Raw genomic sequence first — 12,741 nt, 5'->3', positions numbered from 1 at the left:
TATTCTCACCAGCAGCTGGATTCTGAGGCGCTGATGTGAGTCAGCCAGGTAGAGTATGAGGAGGCGGAGTGCGAGGATGTCCCAAGCAGAAACCGCAGCACAGAGCTTCACACATTTGGGGACTGCAGAGCATCTGGCAGGTTTGGGATGCTGCCCATGGGTGAGGAGGTGGGGGAAGAAGAAAACCAGAAAGCAATGGCCAGGTCACACAGGACCTTGTGTGCCAAGCAAAGGGACCCAGAAGTTGTCACGTGAGAGGTGTAGTCAGTTTTTTGTTTTTCTTTTTTTGGAGAGAGATGACATAGCTCGAGAGCATGCATGTGAGTGGGAGAGGGGCAGAGCGAAGGGAGAGGGAGAGAATCTTAGGCAGGCTCCATGCTGAGGGCAGTGCCCCGTCAGGTTCCATCTCACCGCCCTAAGAGCATGACCTGGGCTGAAATCAAGAGTCAGACACTTAACTGACTGAGCCACCCAGGCGCCCCAGGGTGTGCTCAGTTTTAAGAAGGGCAGGGCAGTGATAAGGTGAGTGTTTAGGGGGTCCGGAGGATGGATAGGCTGGGGGTGGGCTAACTGGAAGCAGAGAGACTAGTTAATGACAACTGCAGGAATCTGGGTGAAGTATGAAGCTGGCTGGACGAGGTGGTGGCAGTTCTGACAAGGAAAGAGAGTAAGGATATGGTATTCGAAGATATAAAGGAGGCAGAATTAGGGATTTGGGGTGGGGAGTGAGAGAAAGGAGCCTAGCACTGGTAGAAATGCTTACCAAGATTAGGAATACAGGAGAAAAACCAGGTTAGAGCAAGAACCACCTGCCCTAGTCTATTTCTTTGGTGTTTTCCCGATTTGCTTTGATTTCTTTCAGAAGTTAAGTCCCTAGACCCATGCTAACTTGTGTGTCTATAATACTTTCCCTTTACTGTTTAAAAAGAAAAAGAAGATTCCATACATAAGTAAATTACTGGATTTTCCATAATTATAACACAAGGGTTTGATGGCGTTTCCCTCTTCACAGAAATGTCAAGGGATGCAGTGTTTTGAACAAAGTAATGAAGCTCTCCTCAGAGAATTAATCAAACATCTTCTCCTGCTGGTAGTTTATTTGTCACCTCAGTACATTGAACTGGATCCAGTAACACTGGTATTTAGACATACCGACATTTTAAAGAACTTCAAAATATGCATCCTGGACCAGTGTCAGTTAAAACATGCTAGTTAGATTCTGTAGGAAGACAGGGATCCTCTGGAAAGTGGGTTTAAAATTCGGTGTCTCTTTCAACCTGATGCACAGTGTAGATAGCATTTCATCAGTTCACTGAGCTATACACCACGCACCCTCGACCTGCAAGGTGTAAAGCGAACACCTATACTATTTATAATCCTATCTTGTATTCATTCATAGGCTAGCCCCTTGCCGCAGTGAGAATGTGAAGCACCTTCTGGCTCCGGCTTTTTCAAGCTTCCCCTGGCAATGCAGGTGGTCTTGAAAATCATCCCTCCAAAGAGGTGTGATTCTAGAAGGAGGAGGAGGAGGAGAAAAGAATGTGGTTCTTGCTGGCATTTTGAGCACAGGGACTGGCTTTGTGGCGTACTTCCTGGGAGTGTGACACAGACTGTCTGTGAAGCACCCTCAGGGAAACTGAAGCTGAGCTCTACCGCAGCCCGAGGAGCTGTAAAAAGAGAGCTCTTTTTTCTCTCACAATGCCTATATCCTGACTCTTCGGACTTTTGAAAAAGTACTAGCTAATAAAGCTGTACCAACCACTTAACTTCTTTTCATAGGGCTGTGTTTAAACTCGGCGACTGCTGATCTGTACTTGACTTGGCTCACTCCAACTGTGTCGTTGTCTTCACAACTGAGAGACTGTCCCAGCCTAAGGGGACATGGGACAATGCACATCAATTTGTGAGCTGCCAACTCGCATGACTCAGTCTCCTCTGTTCTTTGTGTGGAGGAGACCTGGCCTTTCCGGCACCGAGGCCACACTGGATGCTCCTTTGAAAGCTCCCATTACATGGGGGAGCCTGGGCTTATGGGTTGCCGTGTTGAATCTGTTTGCCCCTGTAGATGGGGCCCGTGTTGTTCACCACTGTGTCCTCAGTGCTTAGAGAGCGCCCAGCGCTTAGTGAGGTGTAATAACTATGTGACGTGAGGACAGGACAAAACTTCTATTGCTTTTACCCTAGCATAGCATCTGGCACATTAGAGATGCTCAGCAAATATTTAAAATAAATAAATGTATGAACATATATGACTCAAATGTGTGTTTCACTATGACAGAATGAGGACCTGTTTGTGAGAGAAAGGATGAAGAAGGCATTTATTTCTCTAGACGTGTGAAAGGACATTTTTAGCCATAATTTTAAGTGCTTCTAATGGCCGAAAGAGGTATTTTTAGTTTTACTACATTTTATATTCCCAACGTAGATTATTATTGTGATTATTTGATGTAATAATGATATAGGTCACTAGTTTTATCAAATGATATTACCCATATTCTTTACTGGGCAATCTTGTATCTTTCTAGGTCAGTAATAAGGTTCTCTACAGCATTTAAAGGAAGGCGTAAGGCCAATTACAAGAAAGGTATACATAGGATTTATAGGAATAAAGGGAGAAAAAAGATCCACATGCCTGCTTCAGTAAGACAGAATGATGACCTGTTTCTTAGGGAATTCATAAAACCAGTCTGAATCCTGTGAACGGTAACGTGTATCCATAGAGAGAAAGGAAGGTACACAGAGAACCTGGCCAGCAGTAAGAAGTCCTAATTCCAGGGGTACTGCTTCTGGATGGTGGCAGGTTTTATCAAGAAGCAAACGAACAAGATTCACATTTCTACAGTGACCAATGAACCGTAGATCAACAGTGTCGGAAAATAGTACATATATTCCAATTTTTTTTCTTACTTTTTCCTTCTAATACCATAAAAAGAGAGGCTGTTGTCCATTTAGTAACAGAATTTACGAAGTGCATGTTTTCCACAACAGACCACAGGTACATACACCCTGCCTGGACTTAGTGAATCAATCATCATGCCTGTGTAAGTTCATTGTATTTCATAGACTCTGGCCTCTCCTTACATCATGGGATGTGAAGGTCAAGGCTTTGAAGGTCTGCCTTCAGCCAAGTTGTAGCTTTGGGCTTATCGCATTTTCTTTGTGCATTATGATTTCAACAAGAGGAGGTACTAGACCTCTGTTTCTGGCAAATAATTTGCCATTTCTGATGTTAACAATAGCATTTATTAAGAGATCTTTTCTAATTACTCACTCTTATGTTTTTATTGTTTTTTACTGTAATACCTCTTTTAATGATTTTTAACCTCGCAAAAATCTGTAAGTCTTAATATGTGAGAGATCACTTCTCAAATTTATGTGATTTTTAGCACTAAAATGGAATTTTCTGTGACTGGGAACTTGAGGTTTCTACCAATGTTTAGTAATCTACTTCCAGGGTTTTAGTGATAATAAATCAGCAATAGTTATCCTTTGATATCTACAAGATGGTATTACATGGCTAGCTCCCTCCCTCCTGTGTGCAAGAGATGAGAGTCAGGCATTTAGAGTTACCATGAACAAGACAGAGCAAACACGAGACGGCAACCATCCACAAGGATCTGACAAGAGAGCCCAAACCAGATTCTTGAAGAAGTGGGCAGATTGCGAAATGATGGGGGAGAAGTCAATACTGTTCCTTGTCCAGCTGAAGTACCAGAAGGCACTGCCATGCTTTCCTAATGATCCTTGGAATTCAAACTGGTAAAAGGTGAACCTGAATAGTTTATGTACAGAGTTCGTGCCTAAAGCCTGTAACTGTCAGCATTTTAATTATTCTAGGATTCTCGGGTGCTATATGCATGTGAAAGTATATAGCTTGTTTCATCTTGTTAAGATCTCTAGTACAACACCTCCTACTACTATCCTTGAGTAGTGCCATGTAGAATGAGAAGGCAGCTGTGTAAAGTCCATGAGGTGGGCAGCCTAGTGGTCGGTGCCATGGTCCCTCCTGTCCGCTTAGCTCAATGCTTACCAGCTATGCGACCCTGAGCAAGCTAACTAACCACTCACAAATGATGAAGCCGAGGCATCATAAACCTTGCTCGTAGTTTGTGTGTCTGTGTGAGAACTGACATAATTCAAGCAAAAGGCTTAGCACACCGAAGAAGATGCTCTTGTCAGTGACTATTATTTTATGACATAGATGGTATCTATGAAGCCCTAAGAAATAACAACATGAGTTAATTTCATCTTGTGAACAGTATGGTCCTACTCAACATCACAATCTTAATGCCTTAGAACCACCCTAGCCAATGACATGCCTGCAAATTTACAGCCCATGAATGTAAGAGCTTATTTCTGGGCAGACTGGCCCTGTGTCCTGGCCCGGTTCCCTGTGCTCACTTTCTTGGGGGCCACAAGGTCATTCTTCAGTGTAAATTATACAAAATGGTTAGCTGGTCTCCTAAAGAGCTCTGGAGCCGCTGCCTCTTCAGGTAGCGGCGGTGAAAGTTTTCAAGAGCCTAGCAGGAGAGATTCAAGTGGCTGCTTGCCAAGTGTGTGTGCGCGCAGTGGAACAAAGCTTTCCATGCCTTCCTGCTGCGAGCAGTGCACTCTGTCAACAGCTTTCAGAAGGCCAAGGGAGTTCACAGCAGCACAGCTGCAAGGGCCTTTAGAGAGACTGACCATAACAGGTTGAGTCAATGTACTCCTATGGCTGATGAACTCCCTTCGGACTCGAGCACATTTGCCTTGTTTTAATACATGCCCCCGCACCTCAGCCTGCTGTGGAGCTGCTCCCTGTTTACAGCTGGCCTGCCGGGCCCTGCGGCCAGCTAGGCTCAGAATTAAGGGAAGAGGAGCAGGAATGGGGACCCTGAGGCTCCTCCCAAAGGTCAAACCTGGGGAGTCTCACTTCTCTGGACCCTCCGACTCAGGCTTAGTGAATGACTCACTCATTCACATCCACAAATGCTCATTTTCTTACCCTCTCCCACTCATGAGTTTGTTAATAATGAGTCAAGCCTGTAATTTTGCACTACCCCTCCTGAAACCATTATAATCTCAAAGAATGGTATGAAGTGACTTTTTACCATAAAACGGCTTAAATTTAAGTGAAAAGCTGAATAAGACAAGGGAATTAAACCACACTATTTCAATGTTAGCTATTTTATTTTTTTAAAAAGACTGATTGATTTATTTTAGAAAGGGGTAGGGGCAGAGGGAGAGAATCTTCGAGCCGACTCACTGTGAGTGCGGAGCCAGACACGGGACTTGATCTCATGACCCTGCAATCATGACCTGAGTTGAGACCAAGAGCTGGACGCTTAACCAAATTGAGCTACTCAGATGCCCCAATGTTAGTTACTTTAAAAAGAGGCAACATTTAAAACCAGTTTAAAGGGCCTGAAAGTGTACTTATTGTTTGGCAACTCCAATAATGTGCTTCATTTTGCAGATTCCCACAATTTTCTTTTTATATAACAAGTGCTTCCCTCAAGGTTTCACTCATGCAGTCTTGGAATACTTTGCTCTGTTCTCCGTTTACCTGAATCCCTGCTGCCTGTTAAAGCTCCCTCTGTTCCTCCTCTGACTCAGAGTGATCATGCAATTGCTTTTAATCCCCCTCTGCTTTCTTAGCCTCCCCTTTACTGTTTCAAATTATGACTGAAATGAATGATTCTCATTTAACCTTTTATGTACTTAGTTTTTTTCCTCCCAAATAGACTGTACACATTGTAAGATTCTGGCCTACGTCTTAAATGTCTCTGTAGCCCCCCACCCCCACCCTGTTACACTCTGTAAATGCACAACAAATATTTGCTCTGTGTGTGTATGATATGCGTGATCCAATTGTTTTTAGATGGCGGGTATTTCATATATTGTTTGATGTTATTGCTGTTTTCCAAGTGTAGAATATCTACATCATTATATCTAGAATCCTTGTCATGTGGAAAAGCTGATATAATCTTTATCATCCAGTGCACTCTGGCACTACCTTTCACTCACTGAACATCCACTGGCATTCACTAAATCCTTAAGTGTCATCAACTATTATAAATGGTCTGTTAATGGCTGTAATGAATTAATATTCAAAGCAGCTAGAAAATCATTTTCCCATACCTTGATTTTTAACATTGTTCTAACTCAAGCACGCTAAATCAGAATGTAACTTTGTNTGGAATCACGCCCTGAGCCTAAGGCAGACGCTTAACCGCTGTGCCACCCAGGCGCCCCAAAGCTGATATAATCTTTATCATCCAGTGCACTCTGGCACTACCTTTCACTCACTGAACATCCACTGGCATTCACTAAATCCTTAAGTGTCATCAACTATTATAAATGGTCTGTTAATGGCTGTAATGAATTAATATTCAAAGCAGCTAGAAAATCATTTTCCCATACCTTGATTTTTAACATTGTTCTAACTCAAGCACGCTAAATCAGAATGTAACTTTGTTTTGTTAAGCTGTTACTTTAATTGAATTTGGTCCTTCCTTTCAATGACTGGCCTGACTTTACTTATTGAAGCTTATCCTAATGCAAATAATGGTATTAAAGAAGAAAAAGGATGGCGACCAGGTCTTTCAGCTCAGCACAAATGAATAAAACATATTTCGCGCACATACCAAACCACAATGTATTTTTCCGGTATTAGAAATGTTTTTGTTTTTTTTGTCTCTAAAGTAGTCCTGCTGTTGAGAAAGCTCTTCTGATGTCAGTAAGCTTCTGAATGGTGCTGAATTGAGTTACATATACCATAGGGCTCACCATGCTGCCTCTTACGTGTCCCTGGCTCATATTAGAATGTTAATTTGTCCAGGGTGGTCGAGGAACCCAGCCACTTTAGCTAAAACCCCTGCGGGTTGTCGCACAAAAGCAGAAAATGGATTCAGCTTGAATGTTCCTTAATTAACTTCTACAGACTGACAGCAAAGATTAGTGCAATACTGTTAGCCCTGACTTAATACTCTTCCCAATGAACAGATGCCGGAACCATTACTGAAGTACTGAGGATCGAGGACAGTGACGGAGGAGGTTTAGAGCTGCACAAAATGACAGCATTATTCTTATGTCAGTGTGTAGCTCATGTGGAAATCTCTTCCAAACACAATAAAGGCTTTAGCTGTTTCTTAAAGAGTCAACACAGATTTGGCCAGGTGTATTTCTGCACCATGAGGCCCTGTTCTAGTCTCATACCACTGCGAGTCTACACAGAGAAAACCCTTGGTCCTGGGTGAGAGCTTCTGATACTGGGACCTGACAAGAGTCACGTGTGGACCAGGTCTTGATCCCCTATGCAGGCACAGAAATATCATCTCATCGCTTCACTGGGGAATAATCTACCTTTGGAGAATCAATTCACTTTGTAAAATTCCAATTGCTCCGAGTTACTAAGTTACAAAGAATTGATTTCTTATTAGTCAGGGAATGGTTGGATGATTTGTCATCTGGTGTACCCATTATCACAGAAACAGACACAGCAATCAGAACAGAGAGTGCTGGAAAGTCAGGACGACTATTTCATCCAGATATGTAACAGGCTTGAACATTTTCTCCACTCCAATTACATAACTTTTAGTGATTGAAAGATTGGCCACCGTCAGAAAAAATACATTTCCCCTCCCTACCGGTGTAGACCTATATTTATTCTTTTCTAGATTCTACGACAATTGCCTCCCTTTAGTTATGTCATTAGGTTATTACTTATATTTTAATCCCCTTGATGAGTTTTAGGATTCATTACAGCCTAGTGATGAAACACATCAAATCTGAGTGAAACAGACCTAAATTTAGGACATATATCCAACACTTTACATCTGTGTGATCCTAAGCAATTTTCTTAGCCTGCGTCCAGTTTTCCATCTGCCACGGGGAGGAGATACCTACCTATTCCACAGAGTGGTTTTTGAGATTTAACTGGGTGATTCATGTCAAGTTCTTGGTACACAATAAGTGTTCAGAAGGGACAACTGTTCGTATGTATCAGTATTATTGCACAGGCATGAAATTTGACTTTCACCCCATTAAACCAGCATTCTTTCCTCTCTCCATGATGAAAGTACTTTATGGCTAGCAGTATTGTTTTCATTTATAACCTATGTATGTGACAAGCAAAATACACTTAGAAGATGTCAACTTCTAAAATGAAAAAATATAGGTAAAATTAGTATCCCCATTTTACTGATAGAGTATTAGAGACATGAATAAAATGCAACCAGACAGCTAGTAAGATATGAAGTATTCTGACAAAGATGACCACAAAGCAAACTCTTCATAAACAAGCTTTGGGTTTATCTTTCACATCATTTAAAAAATGAATGAAATATTTACATGTTGGAAAAAACCCCTTAAATAGACCTGCTAAAAATTTTGAACGAGCAAGAAAAAAGAAGATAATGACCTAGCTTGTTGCAGGCGAGATGTTACCAATTTATAATGCTTTATACACTTAGACACTGAAATATGTTTGATTCTTAGATTCCTTCTAGCACTTTCTTTTCTGAGATTTCATACCTTTATAGTGACTACCTTCTTCTTCTTCATCATGTCAAATTTTCTCCTTAGCATTCATGAAATGCACTCTGTTTTTTAAAGTAAGAGAACAGAAGGGGGAATGAACCACGAAAGACTATGGACTCTGGGAAACAGACTGAGGGCTTCAGAGGGGAGGAGGGGTGGGGGGATTGGGATAGGCTGGTGATGGGTATTAAGGAGGGCACAAATTGCATGGAACACTGGGTGTTATACGCAAACAATGAATCATGGAACACTTCGTCAAAAACTTAGGATGTACTGTAGGCTGACTAACATAACATAATAAAAAATTATTATTAGGGGCGCCTGGGTGGCTAAGTCATTAAGCATCTGCCTTTGGCTCAGGGTATGATCCCAGAGTTCTGGGATCGAGCCCCGCATTGGGCTCCCTGCTCCGCTGGGAGCCTGCTTCTCCATCTCCCACTCCCCCTGCTTGTGTTCCCTCTCTCACTGGCTGTCTCTCTCTCTCTGTCAAATAAATAAATAAAATCTTTTAAAAAAATTATTATTAAAAAAATAATAAACACAAGCCTTGATTCAAAAAGAAAAAAAAAAGAACTGAGTAGAATATGCCCATGTTATAAATCATATGAAGGCTACTTTTGCATGTCTTCCAANTATTATTAAAAAAATAATAAACACAAGCCTTGATTCAAAAAGAAAAAAAAAAAGAACTGAGTAGAATATGCCCATGTTATAAATCATATGAAGGCTACTTTTGCATGTCTTCCAAAGCAATTTTATCTTCTCCCATGATTTTATTATTATCAACACATATAACATGCAACAGTATCTCTAGTGCGCAACTTTGTCCGTCCTAATCTCCAGACCCCTATCTACATTCTCCTACTCCATGCCCAGCACTTTGAAACCATACAGGCTCTTCAAACTAACATGTTCTAAATGAACTCCTTGTTTCATCCCTAAATCCATTCTTCCCCTGTTCTCCCTAGCTCGGTGAACTGGACCACAGTTAACTATCCTAGCTAGAAGCCCAAACATTTTTCTTCAGACTTTCCTGTCCAGTCAATCACCATGTCATGGCCAATGCAGGACATCAGTGAAAGTTGAGTGGTTCAATAAAAAACAAAGATTCCAAACCAAAGTGCTTTGCCCTAATGCAGGAAGATTAATGGCTGATAGTAGCAAATACGTACTGTTAGAGACATTTGAACCATGGAAGAAGGGAAAAGACATTTTTGTTTCCATATTTCTCTTCATGATATTTGAACAGAGAAGTATATGGTAGATGTATTAAGATGACTTACAACAGTGAAACAGAAAGACCTCTTGTCAAGTGATGGCAATTAAGGTCAGCTATAGTATGTTGGGGAGTACATAAGGGATGTGGGAGATTCTGCTTGGCTGAAGGACACTAACTTTCCTACTCGAAGAGATTTTTTGGCTTTGAAAGTCAGGCAAATGATAAGGATAAAGATGAGCCAGATGAAACAGTGTTTTCTGTTGTCTGTGTCTTTTATACTTTTGCATTTATTCTTCTCTTTTCTCAAGGCACAAGCTATTTCTTCTTTTTTCTTTTTTTAAGGTTTTATTTTTTTAAGTAATCTCTACACCCAACATGGGGCTCAAACTCACAACCCCAAGATCAAGAGTCATAAGCTGTTCCAACTGAGCCAGCCAGGCACCCTATCAGGCACAAACTATTTCTTTTTTTTTTTTTTTAAGATTTTATTTATTTGACAGAGATAGAAACAGCCAGCGAGAGAGGGAACACAAGCAGGGAGAGTGGGAGAGGAAGAAGCAGGCTCCCAGTGGAGGAGCCTGATGTGGGGCTCGATCCCATAACGCTGGGATCACACCCTGAGCCGAAGGCAGACGCTTAACTGCTGGTGCCACCCAGGCGCCCCAAAATACAAGCTTTTAAAAGCAAGACAAAACAAACAGGAAATAAATTGATTACAATTGCTTCGATTCTTCCTCATGAGATTGGAAAAGTTTAATCACTTAATGGTAAATGGCATTGTAAAAGAAAACTGTACAGAGGAAAAAAACACACGTAAGTGTGACTTTCGCCTTTTAAAAATATTAAATCAAGAGAGACAAATTGATCCACCCAACTTGGAAACTGAATCACACAATAAAAACAACCATAAAATAAACATGCATGCTGTAGTTCTCTTACACTCTCATTCGTCTGTCACAGGTTGCACCTGATGTTGGTCTGCCTGGAAGGAGGAATAATTTTCAAGTAAATTGGTACTTACCATCGTCTTTGTCAGGGACGATCTTAACCTGAGCCCCTGGGAACTCCGATCCAATCCGCCCACCCATGGGCATGCTCAGAAGAACATGGAATGTTTCCTCCTCTTCATACAAGGAGTCGTCAATAACAATGATGCGACACATTTTCTCACGCTCATCTTTGTCAAAACGGATGACGCTGGTGTGGTCCTCGGGCCTGGATATGTAATCTGAATAGGACAGCACTGATGTGGGCACAGTTCCGCCTGCCGTGCCTACGGACAGAGAATCCGAACACTGTTTATGTAGGACATGTTACAAGGGTGTTTCCAGAAATAATTATTTTCATATGCAATATCTTCATGGTCAATTCGTATATGAACCCCCCTGGAAATTGCAGTAGTGCCTACATACTGTTTTAGCATCACAAGTCACACTCACAGTGGTCTCAAGCACACAAAGAATATTACATTTCAAGAGTTTTCTACTCTACTTCCTGCCACTGGTCTTTCAGAAAAACACAACTTTACAAAATAAAAGCTCCTACTATTCCACCGCTTACTGTGTGCAGGCAGAGTGCCAAGTGCTTTATGCACATTACCTGCTTAATCCTCTCAACACTCTGTTGGGGGTTACACACTGGAGGCTTACAGAGGTTAAACCACTTGCTCTGGGACCCTGAGCCCAAGGTGGACCCTGAAGTCTGTGTTTCTGACCATAATTCTTTACTGCCTTTCAACTTATATAAATACATTAATGGGAATTTCACGAATGTCTGCTCAGATATCAACTGCATATATGACCTTCTCTTTTACATTCTTAGAAAATCTACCTGTTTCTTAGAAAGATATTTAGTATATTAATGAATATTATGTATAAATTTTAATTTTGCGTTATATAAAATCATCTTTCAGAGAAGGCTTACCCAATGAGTAAAAGAAATATTTTGAAATCCAGAGTTTCAAACTAGTTTGAAATTAGTTTCTTTTCCTTAGGTATGTATTTCTTTGCTCCCCCCATCCCTCTCTTTTTAAAAAATAACCCTCTTCTGTTTGATTGGGTTTGGGTGGGGGAAGGGAACTTCAATTTCTTACACTCCAAACAGCTTTGAGTATTAGATAAGAAACCACATGAATCACGTATGTTTTGGTAAGTAACAGCAGGGCCTCCAGACCCTCTTATCTCTAGTAATTGCTTTTTTTCTCCTCAGAGGTGTAACAGTGAAGGAAGACTTCTGGATAAATACTTCTTTGTACTTTATGAAAGCTGTAATAATACAGCATACCCCTCAAGGCAGAATGCTATGGTTCCAACATGTCAAAGAGGCTTCCACATACATCTTTGGAGGGATAGTTCAGTTCTTTGGTAAATCGAGCTACCTTGTTGTGTGTAACAGACCACCATCAACTCCTGGCTCACGTCTCCACTTCTCCTGATGGGAATGAACAGCTCACCGACATCTTCTTCAATGGAGTATTCAGACTGGGGAATAAATACAGTGGACTCTAAGGAGAAAACACAATCACAGCTACTATTATTTTTGTCTGAGCAAATTAAAATTGTTCTAATGATCAACTTTTCCCCCTTGCATATTCTTTCAGAATAACACAGCGTGAGGGGAAGGAGAAGAGGGAAGCAATATTGGATATAAAGCGTGCAGGCTCTGGGCCAGTGAATTCTTAACCTGAAGATAAAACCCATCATTGCTTTTATCTCTAGTAATTGCTTTTTTTCTCAATTAATCAGTGCTGCTGACATACTTCTTTTTAAATGCAACTTTGTTCTCTTGACACAGGTCACCACCTTCCAATCCCGTAGTCAAATGTTAGAGGCAGAAGAGATGTCAAAGTTACCTTGTCCCACCTTGTTCTTTACAGATGAAGAAACTCAGGTGTAGAGAGTTGAACTTATTTGCCAAGGCCTCTTTTTTTTTTTTTAAAGATTTTTTAAATTTATTTGACAGAGAGACAGACACCCAGTGAGAGAGGGAACACAAGCAGGGGG

The 12,741-nt window shown here is 41.2% G+C and overlaps 1 protein-coding gene across 1 annotated transcript in view; it reads right to left on the bottom strand.

Annotated features, from left to right (window-relative positions):
- FREM2 (FRAS1 related extracellular matrix 2) overlaps positions 1–12,741 on the bottom strand; it is a 164,861-nt gene that overhangs the window by 56,771 nt on the left and 95,349 nt on the right. Inside the window, exons 7-8 of the mRNA XM_034665086.1 lie at positions 12,117–12,242; positions 10,761–11,012 (exon numbers count right to left, since the gene is read on the bottom strand). Of these exons, the coding sequence (XP_034520977.1) occupies positions 10,761–11,012; positions 12,117–12,242 (378 nt within the window). The remainder of the gene's footprint in view (positions 1–10,760; positions 11,013–12,116; positions 12,243–12,741) is intronic.

Source organism: Ailuropoda melanoleuca, chromosome 7 (assembly GCF_002007445.2).
Source record: "Ailuropoda melanoleuca isolate Jingjing chromosome 7, ASM200744v2, whole genome shotgun sequence".
In the NCBI taxonomy this organism is placed as follows: domain Eukaryota; kingdom Metazoa; phylum Chordata; class Mammalia; order Carnivora; family Ursidae; genus Ailuropoda; species Ailuropoda melanoleuca.
The sequence above is the reverse complement of the archived record's forward strand: the minus strand, read 5'-3'. Positions and strand labels throughout refer to the sequence as shown.